This window comes from Melozone crissalis, unplaced genomic scaffold, assembly GCF_028551555.1.
Source record: "Melozone crissalis strain CALT ecotype California unplaced genomic scaffold, PUWL_Pcris_2 ptg000018l_1, whole genome shotgun sequence".
NCBI classification, from domain to species: Eukaryota; Metazoa; Chordata; class Aves; order Passeriformes; family Passerellidae; genus Melozone; species Melozone crissalis.
Window position 1 is genome coordinate 34,968,586 of NW_026535796.1, and position 20,051 is coordinate 34,988,636.

The following is a 20,051-nucleotide window of genomic DNA, read 5'->3' on the forward strand; positions in this document are numbered from 1 at the left end:
TGGGGAGCTTGCAGCCCCATTAGCTCATGTTTGCTTGGTGCACTGCACGCACAAAGTGTGGTGTGAGGGGCTGTGTGCACAGCAGGAGAGTGAAATGCAAACCAGATATGGGTTAGAGCCAACCTGCACTGGCAGCTTAGTCAAATGTGGCAAAAATGGCTGGGGGTGGAATAAATAAATTCCGCTCCGATTCTTCCTTCCCTACCTCAGTGTGCTGGCTCCAGCAGCCGCTGGCTTGCACATGTGTGGAGGAGGCTGGAGGAGCACTGCTCCCTGCACAGCATCTCCCACGCACTGGCCCCTGCAAATCTCCCTGACTGTAGATCTCACTGCAAGCACTGTTTGCTCACGGTTGCCTGGGGTTTGGCTTTATTCTGCCAAGGAGCACTGCAGCAAGTCAGCGTTGGTCTGCTTGGTCCTCAGCACACCTGCAGGAGGAGGGGTTTATGCAGGTGGCTCTTTGAAAGGCCACAACCATTGTCCTGCAGAGAGTCCCAAGGGGACTGGGATGCTTTCTCATTCAAAAACTTCATGGAACTTAGTCTGTCTAAGTGCCAAAAACCTGCCCTGCGTGGTGGTGCTGGGGAAGAAGGGGAGGGCAGGGAGCTGTGGATGATGTGGCAGCCACTGCAGGAGAACATAGCAGGGGAGGGGGATGTGTTGGTTTCAGATGAGTCCCTGGGGCAGCATGACCCTGCATAGGGTTTTCTGAAGGTAGTGGCAACCTGCCAATCCTAAGTGCAGAAAAACTTGTTTAGCTCCCCAAAATGGAGTCAGTCTCAGACTCCTAGTGCGTTATGTTATTTAGATGAGCAGTGTTGGCAGGGCAGATTGGGAATGGTGAAGCAGTGGGGGTAGGAGCAGCAGTGCCAAAGGCAGGCTCACCACTGAGGGGAAGGAACCTCACTGTAGGGTTTGCACCCCCAGGGCCTGGGTGGGCTCATGGGTTGGCTCTTTCCCCAGCCTTCCTGGCCTGGCTGGCAGTGAGCCTGGCTTTGTACTCCTCAGTGAGAGAGCAGTGCCAGAGCTTACTGATAGGGAAGATGAAGTTTATCTGTACCATTTTTAAGCAGGTTTTTCTTAAGCAGTCATGCACTCACATTCATTTTCTCATTGAGTGGTGGGTATGTGTGAGAGATGGAGTACAATCAATGAAACATGAGTCCTCATGACCTCTCCAAGTGATCATATCTTCATTGGCAATGACAAAATTAATATATGAGCAGGTGTTTTTTTACCTGTTAGGGGTCATCTCTTGCTGCAGAGTGGTTCTTTGCCTCCAAACCTTACCAACCCACCCTCCATAGCCCACAAGCCTTGTATGGTCCTTGTTTGAAAGATGCATCTGATTTGTAACTGGCTAATAGAGCAGGCTGGTGTATGTCCATGTCCTGCTGGTGATAGATGGGGTCTTCTGCTGGAGGGTTGTTTGTCTCATACCCTGACAGGATGTGAGCACAGCATTCACACCAGTGTCAATGAGCCCTGCCCAGGGATGCTGCTGCCCCACAGGCGCTCACCTCGCAGACCATGAGCAGCCAGATCCTCTCTTTGCTTTTTGGATCTCGAGGCCATTAATCTTAAGAGGGAAGGTTGAAAGGAGAGCTAGGGAGGAATGCCTTGGGCCTCTGTGGGATTTTGGAGGGCTGTGTCTCTGGTCTCATCCCCTCTGTGTTCATACCCCTTGGGGACACGTGTAGCCCATGGTGTGCCTGTTCTCCCATGCACCAAGCTACAGGAATGGAGAGGTCACCATGCCCTGTGGTGCCAAAACTGCTGGGGTGTGTGCTGAGCTCAGTGCAGGCTGTTGATGAGCCTTTTCCCTGAAGTCCTGAGGTACTTGGTTAGCCATGCTGAGTAAGTGGCAGTGGCTCAGGTTTCCTGCCCTCCCTGTCACTGCAGTCCTGCAAGGTCGGTCACTGCAGTCCTGCAGAGTGGGATGCTGGAGGTTTCCTGTCTGCCTGGTCCTGCACACCAGGGCATGAACCTGATCTCCCTGTTTCAGCAGTCCTTGATTTTCCCTTCCACAGCCCGCCACTGTCTACTTGTAATGGAAGAAGGATGTAGAGGCAGTCAAGTAGCACAGATGTTTGTTTTCTAGGTCTGGCTCCTCAGCCTGGCTTTTCTGTGTGGCCACGCACAGAAATACTCCAGCAACAGCCCCATGGCCTGGCTGCCCTCTGGCCAGCCAGAGTCAGTAATCCCACCTGTTCCAGAGGAGGATGCTGAGGCTGGATGAGCTTAGGCATGCTGGGAAACCCAGCTTAGTCATCTCAATGCTCCCAAGACTGTTTTGATGTTTTGCTCCTCCAGCTGTCCGTGAATCCCCCAGCAAATGAGTTTGCTGGCAGGATGCTTCAAGGGAAAGACAAATTATGAAAAATTGCATTCACATAAAATACATGCCTTATTTTTAATTGGAAATCTGATTCTCTGGATCAGTGCCCACCCAACCGGAGAGAAGAAACATATGCTGATGTATCAACAAAACAAAGAGGGCACTGAATATTCAAGGCAAAGCTTACACGCACTGAAAATGCTTCATAGAAATTATCCAGCGAATCAGTTTCAGTGGCAAATCTCATGCATTCACTGTGCATTCACAGGCCACAAAGAGGAGAAGGAATTGCTCTACATGTTTTCTGACTTTTTCTGACCCTGTTTTAGTATCTTCCCTCTAAGGAAGACCTATAATGGATAGACCAGATATCAAAATTTCTGCATTTATCTTATTGCTTCATTTTCCCACCTGCAATCCTGAACACCTCTATATTTCTTCACTAGTCTATTGCTGTCACTTCTCCAGGACAGTGGCTGCTCTGAAGGACATCTGTCTGTGGTTGGCATTTAGAGGCCCTGCCTCATACACAGCTAATGGGAAGCTGTCCTGACACCTTCTGGAGGTGACACCCATCCAGCTCTATTATCCACAACAGTATTTGTTCCTTTGGCCCATAAGGATTGGGAAAAGCACAATGGCAGTGGCGTAGCAGAGAACAGGAACTGATTTGGTGATGCTGTGGGTTTTGTTGAATATTTCAGATACTATTGCAAAGTGCCTTCAACTGAATATTTCAAAATGCTGAATTTTCTCATTTTTTTTATGTGAAAATTTAGCTTAGGTGTTTCAACAATGACTTTAATGACCTGCAGTGTCCCTGTGATTTCTCATTCTGTATACCAAAAAATTTGCATCTCCAACCAGAGGGAGTTTGAACATGTTCTATAGGTCTGAGTTTAAGCTGTTCTTGGTGCATGTGAGCAGAAATCTCCTCTTGCTGTTTCTGCTGCATGCTGTTCCTAGAACATATACATGATTTACTTTTAGCTGGTTGCCCCCAATAGTTATTTTAATGGTAACATTGCAGCTATATAATTTGCATAAGCTTTTCTGAGAGCAGCACCATAAAAGGTGAGACTAGCTGGAACAAATGATCTAGAAAAGTAGTGATTTGGGTATGTAGAGGAGAGTTTCTGTAGCTATCTGGGGATGAAAGGAGCAGAAAAAGGGCAGGAGAGTGGCTTGAGATCAGGTTCAGAGGAGCTGTGATGCATTGCAAAATCTGTGTTTAGAGCCTGAGCAGGACATGATGGCTCCTTTGAACTCCTTTGGAGTTGGAGGTGCTTAAGAGAGAGGGGACAGAGCTGGATTGGGTCTTCAAGTGTCTTCTGCTCCAGAAATTTGTCTGTGCAGTCTGGCATTTAATGGGCAGTGCTGTGTGGAGATAAATGAGCTGGTTGGGCTGGAAGGGTGAAGGCTTGCATTTGGGAGCTTTCTGGGCAGGAGAGCTGGGAGCAGGAGATACTAACACCATCTCCAGGAGGAACCCATTGCTTTTGGCCACCAAGAGCAAAATATCTGATGTGGAAAAGAAAGGGATAGCAACAAGGACTTGATAGAGAAACACAACTTGTGCAAATCCCTGTGAAAATCCCCCTCACCCTGCCATCCCTGACAGGATGTTCCTCCTACAAGCGTGAAGCCGGTGCCTAGAAACAAGCTGCAGGATCTTATTCCTGTGTAGTGGAGTGGTGGTGACGGAGAAAGGACTCTGAAGTTGCTAAGGGTCTCCTTGTTTGTTTGCTGATGGTCTAACAGCTCCCTCGGTCAGAGACAACTCTCCTTGTTAACAAAAAGGCAGTGAATTATTTAGCAGCTGAAAATGCCAGATGGCAGTGGCTCTGCTGCTTACAGGAGGAGGGGAGAGAGAGACATGCACATGGTGAGGAACAGATTGAGAGCATTGCCATAGCAAAGAGCAGACCCTGGCTAGAGGTCCTGGTGGCCCAGGTGACGAGCAGGAGGCAGGCCAGCCAGGGCAAACAGCTGCTGCTTGCCAGAGTAGCTCCCTCACTTCTTATAGGTCTCTTGTAGAGGTCCCTTGTCAGGGGTCATTTCCCTGATGGGACCATGCTGGCCCTTGAAGTACAGGACTCCCAGCCATGGCTGAGACACAGGCTGTGACTGAGGGCACTACAGGGAGGCTTTGCCAGCCTGTCCATCCATCCATCCATCCATCCATCCATCCATCCATCCATCCATCCATCCATCCACTTGTGGGGTGGAAGTAAAGTATCAGCCCCAAGTCTACTGGGATGCCCTTTGGCTCAGGTGACATTGCACCATATGCACAGGAAAAGGGACTGACACATGTCTGTATGTCCTGGGGAATTTGGGCCTGTAGCTCAGAAGCTTCTGACACCCGTTCAAGACATCTATGCAGGTAGTCAGATGCCAGCCTAATATTGTAGTGGAGTGAGACTTAAGCTCTTCTGGGCTCATAGCCTTGCTCCAATCATCCCAGCTACTGTTAGGCTTCCAGTGGAGATTTTTCTTTGGGCTTTGGGATGGAATTTATGCTTCAGAAATGAAGAAAATCGCAGGTCACCCTTTTTTTTTTTCCTTTTTTCTTTTTTTTGGTCAACTCTTGTGTTTTAAAACCTCCCTCTTCTTCAGTTTTTTCTTTCCCTGGATGAGGAGGTTAAAGGGAGTCAGTCTCTCAGGCATGTAACATATGTCAGCTCCTGCACCAGCACTCCTGTCCTGCCCACTCTGGTCAGCTGAGGGTTGAGGGTTCCTCATGGGCTCCTCATGAACTTTAGGACAGGACTAATCTCCTTCTCGTGAACTTTAGGGCATGATTCCTCAAGCAGCAAACTGCAAGGTCTAAGAGAGAGAGGCTGAGGCCACAGCCATGCATATAAAATCAGGTGCTACTGTAGTCCCCCATCTATCACACTGACACAGCACAAGTAAATGTTTCCCAACAAGAGCAAATCTGTGTAGAGCTTTGGAATACCCCCTTTCTAAGCCAAGTCATTTTCTGTGTGCTGTCTCTGCTCCCCAAGGACTTCTCAATTAGGTTTCCTTTAGTGTTGAAGATTTGATCTTGTTTGGTCTTGGTGACAAAAACTGCCACAAACACTTTGCGTCTCCACGTCCCTGGAGGTCCCATCTGTCTTTGTTTGCATTCTCCTCCACTGCTTAATCAAGCCATGGGTCCCGTTTCTCTTCCTCCACCCTGTTCATGTGGGCTTTGACCAGCCTCCAGCAGGGATTATCTGATGCTGGGTGACTGCAGGGGCTGTAGCAGGGTCTCAGTTGTGGCTGGAATATTGATGAAAAGGGAAGAGAGGAATGAATGCTCAGTGGCTTGAATGCAAAGCTCCCAGGAGTACATGTTGTAAACCACTCTTGAGTTTTCACATAGCCTTTGCACTGGTCACAATATACTGACTTCAATATATTGTGCCCATCATGTCTGCAAGGCAAGGCACTTATATAGCTCCTTATAAACTTCAGGCAGGCCTGATAATGTTCTTGTCAGGTGCACAAGTTCCTGAGAGTAGGGATGTAGAATAATTGTGGTTGGAAGGGCCCCCTTGGAGGTCATTGATAAAAGCCCTTGCTCAGGGCCCAGGCCAGGAAATATTTGGCTGCTCAAGGCTTCCAAAGACTGGATCGTCTCACCACAGACAGCTGTTCTTCTCTGAAGGCCATGCAGGTCTTCAGGCATGAGAAGCAGCTTGCTAAAGGTGTTGAGGGTGACTCCAAAGCACAGAGGCAGGACAGGCACATGAGGACATGAGACTCTGGCCCCCTTGTCCCCACCCCATGTTTGTTAGTGTTTGCTGTGCTGGTGCCCTCTCCTGATCTTTGAATGATGGGTGCAGCAGCTGTTTGGTACTGTCCTGTGGCATCCCCATGAGTAACAGTCTGCCATGCTGGCTGCTGCAGGGTGCTCCTTCTCAGGGGGTCCAGGCAGGTTTGGAGAGGATCCTCTCCTACCTAAAGCATGGTGGTAGGAAAGGTTTTGGAAAAAAGCCACAGTGTTGGCCATTAATGTCCTTTAGGTGTCTCATGCCAGTGAGGACTGTAACCTGTGGTATCAGCTCCTGGGGAGGGTGGTGGGAAGCCTGACACTTGGGGTTTTGAGAAGCTAACTCTTCAGAAGAGATAAAGATATCTTGGGAGGAGCAATTCTGCTTAGATGGAAAGATGAAAGGGAAGTCCTCTAACTCCTGAGTCACACAGATCATGATGCTGGAGGAGGACAACAGGCTTAGGGATATTCCATAGGAAATAGATACCTGACTGTGGGGAGAGAAGCAAGTGCAGCCCCAGCAACCCAGTTGTCAATATTATCATTGCTGTTTTTTTTCAGAAATTCAAACAAATGCTTCAGCTTCTCATTCCTGCCTGCTGACAACACCAGGGTGGCCATGACTCAACCCAGCTTCCAGGACTGAGGAGCAGAGGTGGTGAGAGACCTGTCTCAGGTATGACAGAGACAACCAAATAGCATGGGCTTTAATGGGGTGGGGAAAGGGCAGGAAGTAGCTGTGAGATTTCTTCAGCAACACCCTCTGCCTTGCATCCAACAACCTGTCCCTGTGAGAGACTGGGACTGGGGAAGCTCTGAGACCACCAGCCAGTCCTCTCCCCTCTCTACCCTTAGTGAGCCCTTCAGACCTTGATGGAAGGGACCATGGCTTCTTTTCAAACAAAGACTTCTCCATCCTCACTCATGCCTCTGTGTTGCAGGGTGGGACCTCACAGCGGTGTCGATGGAGAGCACGTCCTCCACGGAGCCAGCACCGGATGGTGCTGGCCTCACCTCGCTGGACGTGCTCCTCTTCCTGGAGGCGCCGGTGAACAGCACGGAGGAGCAGTGCTTCAGCGCCCGCTCCCGCAGCACCGTCCTGGAGGGGCTGCCCTTTGGAGGCGTGCCCACCGTGCTCGCCATCAACTTCATCCTCTGGCTGGTGAGGGGCCAGCAGGGGGGCATTTCTAGGGGCTCTGCAGCCCCTGCAGGCACTGACAGCCACACACAAGTGCAGTCTGTGCAGTGGTGCACCTGGCAAACCAGGGAACAGGGATGAGTGCACTGGTGCACCTGGCTGAGGGGAAACAGGGATGAGTATACTGGGGCACCTGGCTGAGGGAGGAACAGGGGTGAGTACAGGGGTCCAAGGGCTTTGCCCACATCCTGGTGGCAGCAAAGGACACTTGGGCAGCAGTGGTGAGGTCACAGAGCAGGAGCAGTTTGGGGTAAGAGTTTTGCTTGGGCTCATGAGTGGGAAAGCACAAAGGAGATATGAGGAGATCCCATGGGGTGAGACTTTGCAGCAAAACACTTCTCTTTCTTCTTCCAGCTTCTCCTTCTGGTCTTCTCATGTCTTCGGAAAGCAGCTTGGGACTACGGGCGCCTGGCACTGCTGATGGACAATGACAGGTGAGTAGGATGCAGAGCTGCTGCAGGTGATGGCTCCATTCTCTTCAAGAGGGCTGGAAGAAAGGCCAGCACTGTGGCATGACACAGAGTTCAGCAGGTGTTCCTGTCCCTCCATCCTACTGGGAATGGCCTGGTGCCCCCATTTCCCATGGAGACACAGCCACCATCTGCTACAGGGAGAGGGAAAGGCCAGGCCAGCTTTCATTCCCTCTAGCATTTGTTGACAGTGTTCTTGGTGCCATTGGGGGCACTGTTCTGGGAAGGACAAAGAGCTGTTTTCCAGTGGAGACTGTGCTGCTGCCTCTTCTCCTGCCACTCTCTTGGGATGAACGGGACTGTCTGGTGGAGGGGGCAGAGGAGACACACAGCAATAACACTGTTCCTCATGTCACCACAGCAACTTCCCTGGCCCATCCTCTGGGCTAGGTGCAGAATTCCACAAAAATAAGCAGTTTTCTGGTAAAAGTAGAGCCCAGACCATATTTCCAGGTGGGCTGCACTACATACAACAGCTTGCCTGCCAGAGCGCAGCTCACCTTGGGCAGCAAAGCATCTTTCCTTGCACAGGCTGGTGCACACAGGAGGGGTCTGTGCAAGGCTGGGCAGCCCACAAGAGTAAGATCTGTTAAAGTCCTTCTTCTGCCTTCTCCCCTCCAGTTCCTCTTGGCCTCTGAATCTAGAGCTGAGTCTGGTGATGAATATGTGATGTTTTCCCTTCACCAGTAAGATCAAAGGGCAATCAGGATTTAAAATGCAAGCTCTGATTAGATTGCTTTTTACTGTAAAACCAATTGAGACATCTGAAAACAGTGGAATAGAAAATATCTGGTTCAACAGTCCCTTGTAATGGAGCTGCAGGTCCATCTCCATGAGCCCATCATGGGTCAGGGCATAAAGAAGCTGGGGAGAACATGTTGGTGTGGAGGCAGCAAGATGGAACCCCTTTGTCCCAAGGCCAGAGGTAATCACTGTACCAGCCCCAGTGTAGGATGCAGGGAGGGGGGGAGGGATTTCTTGGACTGCTGTGCTAGGAGAGACTTCTCCAAGGGTGCTTATCCTCTCATGTCTGCTGCTTCTCTTCTGCCTCACCCCTCTGCTCCTCCCCTCGCTGCAAAGCCTGACGTCGCTTTTCTATGGAGAGCAGAGCGAGAAGGAGAAGTCCCCATCAGAGAGCAGCCCTCTGGATGCTGACAACAAGGATGTGGTGAGTGCCAGTGGCTGTGGCTGTGGGAACCTGGGCTGGGCTTGTCCCAGCCTAGCCCTGTCCTGTTCTTCATCAGAAACCCTGGTCGGAAGTTAAGTGTGAGAAATTAAATCTCCTGCCCAACACTCTTCAGTAGTGGGGAGTTCCTGGAAGCTGGAGAGTTTTTTGTCCTGGATTCTTTGAAGCATCTATTTTGAATGGCAGTTTGGAGGGGATGCCCCTGTTGGCCAGCATCTCCCAGCTGCATGGCTCTCCTTGCAGCTGTGTGGATCCAGTACGATGCATGGCCAGAGCCCAGCTGCATGGCTGCAAGAATCTTTCCCACCCCTCAGGATCAAGTCCCCCACACCATATTTCCTCCTCTGCCAGCATGGTGGGGCTTTAAAGTAAAATCTGCTTCTCTCTAGCACATCAGGCTTTCCTGGAAACAAACAAAGACTGACATTTCTTGCTGTCTCTTTCTTTTTTGGCAGCAAAACTCAAAAATCAGTCACTGGTACGACTGTGATAAAATGTCATGACTTATTAAAAAATCTAGGTAGGAAAGGAGCAAAAGACACAAAATCCTTGCAAGGTGGCAGGAGGCCTCTTTAAAGGCTCTGTACCAGGTGCTCTGGGCAAATGTGTATTGCTCATCAAAAAATAAGTGAGAAAGACTACAGGGAAAGCCAGCACACTAAAGAGCAGATTAAAGGAGATTATTAGAAGCAAGAAGACATCCTTTGAAAAATCAAACTGTTCACAAATGAGGAAAATCTCAACTCTGCTAGGTTAGATGTAGGATACACTAAGAGGGGAGAAGAGCAGTTTTGAGGAGAAATTTGTAGAGAGCATAAAAAGTCCAGAATCACAAAATCACAGAATGGGCAGAGTTGAAAGGAACCAACAGGGTCATCTGGTCCAACCTCCTTGTTCAAGCAGAGTCATCCTAGAGCACATAGCACAGGATTGTATCTTCAGTATCTCCAGTGAAGGAGACTCCACAACCTCTCTGGGCAATCTGTTACAGTGCATGGTGCTTTCTTCCAGTCCTCAGGCACCTTTCCTGATCACCACAGCCTTTCAAAGATGATCATGAGCTGCCTTGCTGTGGTGTCCACCAGCTCTCTCAGCATGCATCCTGTCAGAGCCCACAGACTTGTGGATGTCAGGTGTGCTTAGGTGTTTTCTAACCCAGTCCTCCTTCACCAGGGGAATGTCTGAAAACCCATGTGTGTACACAGTGACAGGGAATAAGCTAGTTAGGGCACAAGAACTTAGGTTGTCACGTAGCTCTCTGCAACAGTGCCACCTCAGCACTTGCTAGTGGCAAAAAACATGCATTGAATGTTAGGGACTGTCATGGAAGGGGAAGAGGAGGGAGGTCTGGAAGCAGGAGCCTGTTGCAGTGATGCTCCTTAATGTTCAGAGGAAGCTGAAGTCCATCAAGTCACCGCTGAAACACTGGGTTAATGCTTGACTTCAGCTTCTTCTACAAATCCTCCTGCAGCCAAAAGTATGCAGCTGACATCCATCAGGATGGTTGATGTTTGTAGAGAGACTTCCCTGTCCCTTTATACCCCTGCCCCAGCAGACTCCTTATTCCCACTCACAGAAATTGTCTTATCACTACTTTCAAGAAGGTCACATGGTCTATCAGGGCTAGAAGAGAGGTTGTGCTCAGCTTCCCATCAGCTCTTTGGAGTGTGTTTTCCTTGCTTCTCCTGAGGCAGCTGCCTTTGCCATTGGGTTGAGCATTGTTGAGCTGTCTTGGGCACTGCCTCCATTTGCTCAAGGCCACAGGCACTGCACCGCCTCTGCGTGTTTCCCCAGCATATGTTGTGACTTGGTCCCTCACTAGGGAGGTGGGGGTGGTTGTCCTTGTCTCATCCTGACTCTTTTTCCTTCTAGGGATTCTGTTCCTGGCTACTTTCTATCTACCAGATGAAGTAAGTGTGTGTGCTTGGCATTATGGTCTTGCCCCACCACTGCCCAGCCATGGGGAACTGGTGCCCACAGGTGGTGGCCCATCACCAGGAGCTGCTGGGAGCAGTGGCAGAGGAGAGCCCTCTTAAAACATCCTCTCTGAAAAGAGAGCAGAGAGCTCACCTCTGCATTTCCTCCTGGCCCCTAGATCCTATCCCAAAGAAAAGGGCTTCAACCTCTCCTGTACACCAGTCCTGTAATGAGATGCAGTTGGAGGGCTGCTTGGGTCCCTCATTCCCTCTGTGCTCAAATCCTTTGTGCCACTGTCAGGGTGTCATGAGTTGGTGTGGGTTGTGAGAAACTGGAGCAAGCCAGTGTCCCCATGACAGGAGGTGGTGGGGAGAAACCACCAGCACTGACCCCCACCTGCCTCTCTCCAGGGATGAGGAGATTCAGAGCAAGTGTGGGATCGATGCCACCACCTACCTCTCCTTCCAGCGGCACCTCCTGGTCCTGCTGATGCTGGTTTGCGTGCTCTCCGTGGCTGTCATCCTGCCTGTCAACTTCTCTGGGGACCTCCTGGGTAGGTACTTCCCTAGTCACAGGATGACTCAGGAGTGCCATGCAAGCTTCCAAGCCTTTGGACAAACATTGTGCCTCTGGGAAAGAAGGAAAAAAAAAACCCTCTCTCAGAAGCCCCCACGTGAGCAGGAGCTCACCCTCAGCTGGGTGACAGAGGAGCATAAGAGGCTGGGAAATTAGGGCAGTGGCGACTTGGGGATCTGGGAGATGGAAAAGAAGGGACCAAAGACCACAGCCAATGACTGCAATATGGACATGCACATTGCACTGGGTTCTCTTCACCTTCTGCTTCTCCTCTTCCTCTGCAGGACACAATCCTACCCACTTTGGCCGGACAACCATCGCCAACATCCCAACTCAGTAGGTGCTCTCACAGGCAGGGGGGCTCTGTGTGCTGCTGCTGTGGTGGGCACTGCTGGGAGCACCTAGGCACAGAACTCACCACAGCCCTGTGCTGGGGACACACACCACTCACACTGGCTCTCCTGTCTCTCTTTACTACATGAGCACAGTTAGGGCAGCCAAGCCAGTGGCACTGCTCTTGCACCCCACTGCTGGCAGAAGTGCTCTTGGGGATGTTGTGTAGCTGCATCTCTGTAGTATCCCAGTCAACAGCCTGGGTGCTGCCCCTCAAGTTCCTGGGGTGAGTGTCTGACAGCTGGCACCGGGGGGTCCTGCTGGGTGGAAGGGGCGGCCATGAGTGAGATGCTGAGTGCCAGGCTGGTCCTTGTGCCACATGCTCACCACAGTGCTCACTGCTCCCCACTTCCTCTCTTGCAGAGACCGTCTTCTGTGGCTGCACAGCATCTTCGCCCTAATCTATTTTATCTTCACTGTCCTTTGTATGGCTCACCACTCTGTCCACCTGGAATACAGAGAGAATGAGAAGGTGAGAAACCACCTCTCCTCCAAACCTGCCTTGTTCAGTGCTGCTAATGGCCAACTTCTTGCTTTGCACAAATGCTGGTCCCAGTAGGTACAGAGGTTTTTAGGAACAGCATGAAACTAGACTGGCAGGGAAAGGTGTGGCTGATTTTCACCAGCTTCTGGATAAAGTGACAGCCTGGAGGCAAATCTCTCTCTCTTGTCTTGTATCTTGAGACTGAAGTTCTGTATCCATCTGTCTGGGGTATGGCATTGTCTGGCTGTGCCCTCAGGGTTTGGGACTGGGCTGACTTGCTTCTAGGGTGGCAGCTGGTGGCCCAGCTTGCTGCTGGGTGGACAGGATGGCAGCATTATATCCTGCAGATCCATCCTGCAGATCCCTTTGCCTCTTCTCTTCCCCAAGGTCGCTCGGACACTGATGGTTACCCACATCCCCAAGGAGATCACAGACCCTTCACTTATCATCAAGCATTTCCAGTGAGTAGCCATGTGCCACAGCTTTGCTGGGTGAGTGGCAGGCAGGTGGCAGGGAGTGTCCCTGTCCCCTGGCTGCTGGTGCCACCATGTCCCTGTGCTTGCAGCGAGGCTTATCCCAGCTGCACCGTCACCAATGTCCAGTTCTGCTTTGACGTGCGCAAGCTGATGAAGCTGGATGCAGAGAGGTGAGTGCATGCACGTCTATGTTGCCTCTCTGGGAGGGTGTGCTGCTCCTGCCCACCACACCAAGGCACCCACTCTGGTGCTCCCCACATGACCTTTGCTATCGGCTTCCTGGCAGGCGCAAAGCAATGAAGGGGCGGCTTTATTTCACCACCAAGGCACAGAAGGAGGGGAAGATCATGATCAAAACTCACCCCTGTGCCCGCATCTTCTGCTGCCGCTTCTGTGGCTTTGATGAGGTGGGAGGCTGCAGGCAGGGCTGCAGGCAGCACACCTGCACCACGGGCAAGGCAGAGCATGGCAGCTTGCCCCTGCCCCAGCCCCGTGCACAGCACAGCCGTGGCTGCTCCCACAGGTGGATGCTGAGCAGTATTACGGGGAGCTGGAGGAGAAGCTCACAGATGAGTTCAATGCAGAGCGCAACCGCATCACACTCAAGCGGCTTGATATGGCCTTCGTCACCTTCCAGGACGAGCGGATGACAGCTGTGTGAGTGCCCCTCATGCACAGGCCATGGGAATGTCCCTCAGCCTGTTGGCCACTACTGCTGGGGAGCTGGGGCACCTTGCCAGCTTTTCCCACCAAAGCCAGGCAGTGGGTCGGTCTCTTCTTTGCCTCTGCCATCTGCGGCGTTGCCTGCCCTGTTAAGGCTGTGGGAAGGGTCTCACAAGAAGTGAGACCTGACCCCTGGCTCCCTCTTCCTGCAGGATTTTGAAGGACTACAGCCACATCCACTGCCGCAAGCACCCCCAGCAGTCCTCTGTCACCACCGTGGTCAAGTCACACCACTGGGGTGTTCGCTATGCCCCTTCACCCAGTGATATCATCTGGTGAACCCCCACGGCAGGAGGGAGGGAGGCAGGGGGAACAAGCAGATATGGGGAAGCCCATGTCCATACCTATAAGGAGCCCATGTACCTAGCTATAAGGAGACTATGCCCATAACTATAGGGAGCCCGTATAGCTGTAGGAAATCTGTGTCTGTATCTGTAGGACACTTTCCAAGGGTGATGGGGGCTGAAAATCCCTCCTATTGCCATAGCAGAAGTCAGCAGGAGCAATTGGGGTGTTCCTCCCAAAGGTGGCAGGGCCCAGCCAGCTGAGATTAGGGGTGATTGCCAGACTCTGATTTGTCTGGCCTGGTTCCAAAGCCTCCTGATGGTATGAACCTGCACTGTGCCTATTCTCTGCTTCGGGGGGCTCTGTATATGACAGCAAAGCAGCGAGGGGAGGGGAAGAGGGCGAGCTCAGAACAATGTCTGCCAGGATGGTTTGTGCAGATAGCAGGAGGCAGAGCTTCATGAAGCTATGATGGAAGGCCCAGCACACAGTGCATTTCCTCCTCATCGTGTTCAAGTTGTGTTTTCCTCTTACAGGGAGAATTTATCAGTCCGTGGCACATCGTGGTGGGTGCGATTCATTCTGCTTAATATCTGCCTGTTCCTCCTTCTTTTCTTCCTCACAACGCCAGCCATCATTGTCAACACTATGGACATGTTCAATGTCACACACCCTGTGGAGAGCCTCAAGGTAGTCCCTAACCCATGCCAATTTTCCTGAAAGATTGTAATTTCCAGGCTTATCTGTGACAGGTAAAGGGCACCAGCTCTACACTGTCCTAAGATGAGCCATCACCAGGATGGGCATTGATGGGAAACAAAGTCATTAATGAGATCATGTCTGTGCTTGCTATCCATCCCCTTCTCATTGTGTTTCCAGTGGCAGAGCCTTGGGGCAGCACCTGAGCTTTGGTGCTGATGCCTCCATGGAGGCAGGCAGGTTGCTGTCCATTCAAAAAGAAAGGTTGGGAAAGAGCTCAGGAGATGTCAGGAGCTGCCAGCAGCACAGCCCCTTCTTGCTCATTGACTTGTGAGCTTTTGGGTGGGCACTGGAGCTCAGAACATGGCTGTGGTGCCCTTGGCTGGTCTCAAGTTCTTATTTCCTGAAACAAATGCCCCTGCTCGGGGAGGGGATGCTCCAGCCCACCTGCTGCACAGACCATTGTGTGCAGTCTCCAGCCTGGCTGTGCTGTGGTGGGTTGCTGAGGGGGTGTTTGGCCTCTCTCTTCCTGCAGAACCCCATCATCACCCAGTTTTTCCCCACGCTGCTGCTCTGGGCCTTCTCCGTCTTCCTGCCCTTCCTTGTCTACTACTCAGCATTCTTCGAGTCTCACTGGACAAGGTAATGGGGCTGGTCCCCACAGCCCCCAGGGCTGCCACAGATGGGAGGAACTGCAGTGGAAGGGGAACCCAGCCTGCAGGGAGGCAGACAGTGAGTAGCAGACCCCCACAGTGGAGCAGAGCCCCCTGGGTCCATGCACAAAGGTGCCATTTGCTTCCCAAAGTCCTCAACACTTTCAGGCCACTGACAAAGTCAGTTGGTTTTAAGATGGATCTTAAAGATGGAAGAAGTTTGTAAGAGGGACGGTGTGATGGTGGACTGGCAGCAGCAGGGCCATCCCAGGCATGTTTCCAGTCCTCCAAGGCAGAGATATGGGTTCAAGATGCTTAAAGTAGGGGAAACTGCCCAGCTCCTACAAGGAGCTCTCTTTGTCTTGACCCTCCATCAGCCCCAAACCCTGTGTCTCATCTGATAAGTCCTTGTAGGAGCTTTGTCACCACCTCCCTTCCTTTTTCTGGGGGAAACAGGTCATGAATTCATGCTAGACATCTGCCTCTTATTGGGTGTCTATACCAGCAGGGATGGTAGGAGAGGGCAAAGATGAAGGAGATGAGAGGCTGCAGCAGATTCCTCATGGTGACACACCCTAGCCTGGGAGAGTCTTTGCAAGGCCCCAGTGGATGTACAGACCAAATGCACACAGCTTTGTGAAGCAGGGAGTAACTCCTTGGTGAAAAGCGAGACCAAGCCCAGCCCCTCACCCCACCTTCTGCTCTTTCCCACAAAAGTGCAATGTTCTTTTCTTGTCTTCCCTCTCTGCAGGTCAAGTGAAAATCAGATCACCATGCACAAGTGCTTTTTCTTCCTGGTGTTCATGGTTATCATCCTGCCCTCGCTGGGTCTGAGCAGGTACAGACACCCTGCCATGCTGCTCCCCCTGCTCCTGAGCTGCCAGGATCACACCTAGGCCCCTCACCCCTGCAATCCAGCCCCAAAGGGCTAAGATCCCATTGTCCACCGAAACACAGTGATCTCTGGGGAGGAAAACACTCCTGTAGCAGTGCTGAGCCACTCATACATGGTCACCGATGGAAACCTTCCCTGCAGAGAAGTGGAGCAGAGCAGCTTACCAGGCTGTCACAGCTGACCCAAGGGGGCTGGTGGCAGATCAGCTGCTGCTTGGGTTCGGCAGACCCTAAAAAGACCTGGTCAGGTCCTGCATAGCTCCAGCTACAGTAATCCTGGCGGCCATCCAGGAGGCGAGCACACACTCCACAGTGGTGTCGTGTGGCAGAAGGGGCTGCCCTGGCAGTGTAGGGTGCAGAGGGTTTTGCCTGCTCAGGACAGGGGATCACATGCCTGCTGGGTGTCTCTCACATCGCTCTGTAGCTCCCCCTCTGTCTGAGCTGCTCCTCTCGTGTCCCCTCCAGCCTGGACCTGTTTTTCCGCTGGCTCTTCGACACCCACTTTCTGGATGAGGCTGAAGTCAAGTTCCAGTGAGTAGCAGGAAGCTCCCAAACTTCCCAGGCAAGCGGGAGCACCTGTTGTCCACCGCCAGCAGCTCTTGCAGCTCCTGCCTGAGCATTCTCTCACTGTGTCACCTCTCTGTCCCTGGGGCAGGTGCGTTTTCCTCCCAGACAATGGCGCCTTCTTCGTCAACTACGTGGTGACCTCCAGCCTGATTGGGACGGCCATGGAGCTGCTGCGCATCCCAGGCCTCCTCGTCTACACTGCTCGCCTCTGCTTCGCCAAGTCCGAGCCCGAGCGGCTCCATGTCAAGCGGGTATGTGGCTCTGGTCACCTGGGAGCCTTTGTGACCCCAGCACAGCAGAGATGCAAACTCAGGCTGTCATGGTTCTGTGGAGATGCTTATGGGGACTTCTTCAGGCCCCTAGGGGCTAGTGGGGCTGAGGCAGTCCTGTGGGCCAGGGTGCAGAGGCAGGCTTTGCAGTGACAGAGGTGGCAATTACTGTGTTGGTTATGCCCCAGAGTCAAGCTTACCAGTTCCAGTTTGGACTAGAGTATGCCTGGACCTGCTGTATCTTCTCTGTTGTCATGACCTACAGCATCACCTGCCCTATCATCGTCCCCTTTGGTGAGTATGATCCCATGCCCATGGTCCCAGCCATGCCAAGAACAGCCTGTCCCAGCCACTAGCAGCAGCACGGGAGTGCAGGCTTCCTGCATGGTACAGAGGGCACCCTTGGGCATCGTTCCCAGGGCCTGCCCTGCTCTCCCTGTGGCCTAGCTGTCCACACTGCCCTCCATCCAGATGGCTCCTCTCATCCCACCAGGGTTGCTCTACATGCTGCTCAAGCACATGGTTGACCGGTACAACATTTACTACGTGTACATCCCCACCAAACTGAACCAGCGCCTCCACGTTGCCGCCATCAGCCAGGTCGTGGTGGCCCCCATCCTCTGCATGTTCTGGCTGCTCTTCTTCTCCGTCCTGCGCCTCGGTAGGGAGAGCCTGGGGCTGTGCCCTGCCACTGCTGAGGGTCATGTCTGATGTTTGGGGGTGATGAGCCACTGGTGTCACCCTTGAGTTAGGCGTGGCATGGAGGGTGATAAGGGTGGTGTGAAGACCTGGCAGATGAAGGAGGTGTCAGCTTGTATTTTGGGAAGGAGGTTGAGAGCTTGTAAAACCCAAAGCAGGCACCAGCCTGGGGCTCAGCTGGACATGCAGCAGGTTCTTGGAGGCTTATGTGCTGCCCCAGTGTCTCTGTGCTCTAGGTCCCACCCGGCCTGTCACCCTCTTCACCTTTGTGGTCCTCCTTTCCTGCATCATCTTCTCCTTCTTTGGCCTCTGCCTGAAGAAGCTGCAGCCACGGAAACCCTCAAGCTACCAGGTGAGCGCAGCCAGCCACCCACTCTGTTCCTTCACCCCAGTGCATCCCCTCCTGGCTTGCCCTGGGGAATCTGAGATAGCACCTGGCTGTCCCCACCAAAGCTGGGCCCTCCAAACCATGATTTCCTCATGGCTTCCTTCTCCTCAGATGTCTGACCAGTCTGAGGGCGCCTTCAATGATGTGGAGCGGAGCAGCGTTTCCTCCACCCCTAACTCCAATGTGAGTGCCCCTCCCCAGCCCTGCTGTGATCATCTGCTCTCGCTCCCCTGGTTCCTGATGGCCCCCTGCCCCCCGGGCAGCTCTTTGTGGCCACCGTCCTGCAGGAGCCTGAGCTGAGCCTGACGCCGGCAGCCTCTCCGGCACACCAGTCCTATGGCACCATGGGCAACCACCTGGAGCCAGCGGAGGATGGGGAGGATGGGGGTCTGCAGAGCTTCGAGACAGAGCTGGAGACCGTGGAGGGCGAGTACAGGAGCGGCCCCGTGATGGAGAGCCAGGCTCGCTACCAGTGAGCATCCCTGCCACAGCTGAGAGTGACTGTGCTGGGAGCGGAGGACGTGCCCTGGGGCAGGAGGAGCCTTCCCTGCACTGGTGGGGCCACCTTGCTGATGGGGCAGGGGATGACAAGACTGATGTGAGGGAGAGACCCCATTGCATGGGCAGTGGCAGGAGGGTCTGATGATCCTTCCTGTTGCTTGCACTGGCTGAGCCCCCTAGTGCCCCCCTGTCCCCACCTGCCTCTTCCAGCACACCGTGGGGAAGAGGGAGTGCAGCAGAATCGGGTCTCTCTGAGAGGCCATGCTTTTGGGGGCAGGAGGGAGGCCCTGTCCCTTCTGAGAGGAGGAAGCAGCCCAGACAGCCCAGATGAATGTGCCTGCCACCACGCTGTCCTCTGGGTCCTCAGTGGCAGGGGACAGCCACCCATAACTCTTGCATCTCACCCCAGCCATCCACTGCTCAGGCAGCTGTCCTGTCTCCCCTGCTGCTGGCCTGCAGGCTGCTGCCTGCCCCTCTTTGCCCATTTCAGCAGGGGCTGCTGACATGCCTGTGCTTTGGTGGAGGAGGTGAGTGTCCCAATCTGCCACCAGAGCCCCTACATGAGTACCAACAGCCCTGCACCAAGGTAGGCATCAAATGCAAGCCCAGCTCTTCCTCAACCTCCCACCCCATCCCCCCATCTTGTTGCACAATGCCTGTGCCCCATGGCTCATGAGGAGAAGTGGAAGGTCAAGAGACAAGTGTGTTTAATGGCTTTGAGGGCAGCTCCTTTTCACTCCTCTTCCCTGGCAGCACCCATCGTGCTCATGCTCTCACTGGGGCTGCCCATGGGACCCAGAATAGCTCTGTCCTAATGCAACAGAACAGGGGGGACAGGTGGAGGCTGGCAGGACCTGGGCTTCTAGGTCCTCCTGGTCCACCGCACCCTGCCTGCGTGCCCTTGTCCACAAGCTGCAGCTGTGGGATGCTCCCCCAGTAGCCACACTGCCTCTCAAGTGTGAGTCCTGCTGTGATTAGTGTAAATGTGCCATTACCTGCCCAGACAGCATCCCTGGAGTTTTCCAGCTCATCCAGAGTACCTGTGGTGGCCTCTGGGGATGAAGGTTTATCCTCATTCTCCTCAGCTCCTCTCCCACCTTAACCCACCTGGGCATGCTGGCTCCTCACTCAGCCCTGCTTTGGCCTCAGGGCTGATTTTCCTGCCCCTGATTCTCCTGCTAGCTTCAGAGCAGCCAGAGTTGCATCGTCCCAGGGCAGTGCAGGGAGGGAAGGGAGGAAGGCGCAGCTCTGCCAGCACCAAGGCTGCTGGCATGCCGAGTGCTGTTGTGTGAAGGCAGATGCTCCTTGGCACTGGTTAGCATTAGCAGTGCCGCTGGGAGGAGGGGTAATGTGCCAGCTCTGGGCTGAGGGGAGGTTAAGAGGCAGCCCAGCAGTGAGAGCATTGAGGGGGCCCTTAGGACGTTCCTGTGGGGCTGGTGGATCTCAGCTCAGCCGGGTGGCAGTCCCATGGCCCCCGTCCCACCCGCGCTCCTGCACACTGGGGCGGTGGCTGCGGCACCCTAGCCACAAAGGGGCTGCCTCGGGGGAGCCTTGAGCTCAGACACACCC

The 20,051-nt window shown here is 53.2% G+C and overlaps 1 protein-coding gene across 3 annotated transcripts in view; it reads left to right on the forward strand.

Annotated features, from left to right (window-relative positions):
• TMEM63C (transmembrane protein 63C) overlaps window positions 1–18,722 on the forward strand; it is a 30,519-nt gene extending 11,797 nt beyond the window's left edge. For all 3 annotated transcript variants that reach the window (XM_054275404.1, XM_054275403.1, XM_054275405.1), the window contains exons 2-24: window positions 6,666–6,780; window positions 7,046–7,266; window positions 7,657–7,736; window positions 8,853–8,940; window positions 10,831–10,868; window positions 11,286–11,428; window positions 11,736–11,787; window positions 12,208–12,316; window positions 12,716–12,789; window positions 12,894–12,974; window positions 13,091–13,211; window positions 13,328–13,461; window positions 13,680–13,802; window positions 14,349–14,502; window positions 15,047–15,153; window positions 15,916–16,002; window positions 16,524–16,589; window positions 16,714–16,876; window positions 17,083–17,188; window positions 17,388–17,555; window positions 17,830–17,945; window positions 18,093–18,164; window positions 18,245–18,722. In XM_054275404.1, coding sequence (XP_054131379.1) covers window positions 7,069–7,266; window positions 7,657–7,736; window positions 8,853–8,940; window positions 10,831–10,868; window positions 11,286–11,428; window positions 11,736–11,787; window positions 12,208–12,316; window positions 12,716–12,789; window positions 12,894–12,974; window positions 13,091–13,211; window positions 13,328–13,461; window positions 13,680–13,802; window positions 14,349–14,502; window positions 15,047–15,153; window positions 15,916–16,002; window positions 16,524–16,589; window positions 16,714–16,876; window positions 17,083–17,188; window positions 17,388–17,555; window positions 17,830–17,945; window positions 18,093–18,164; window positions 18,245–18,457 — 2,493 coding nt within the window. In that variant the 5' untranslated portion in view covers window positions 6,666–6,780; window positions 7,046–7,068 and the 3' untranslated portion in view covers window positions 18,458–18,722. The remainder of the gene's footprint in view (window positions 1–6,665; window positions 6,781–7,045; window positions 7,267–7,656; window positions 7,737–8,852; window positions 8,941–10,830; window positions 10,869–11,285; window positions 11,429–11,735; window positions 11,788–12,207; window positions 12,317–12,715; window positions 12,790–12,893; window positions 12,975–13,090; window positions 13,212–13,327; window positions 13,462–13,679; window positions 13,803–14,348; window positions 14,503–15,046; window positions 15,154–15,915; window positions 16,003–16,523; window positions 16,590–16,713; window positions 16,877–17,082; window positions 17,189–17,387; window positions 17,556–17,829; window positions 17,946–18,092; window positions 18,165–18,244) is intronic.
• Window positions 18,723–20,051: the final 1,329 nt, after the last annotated feature.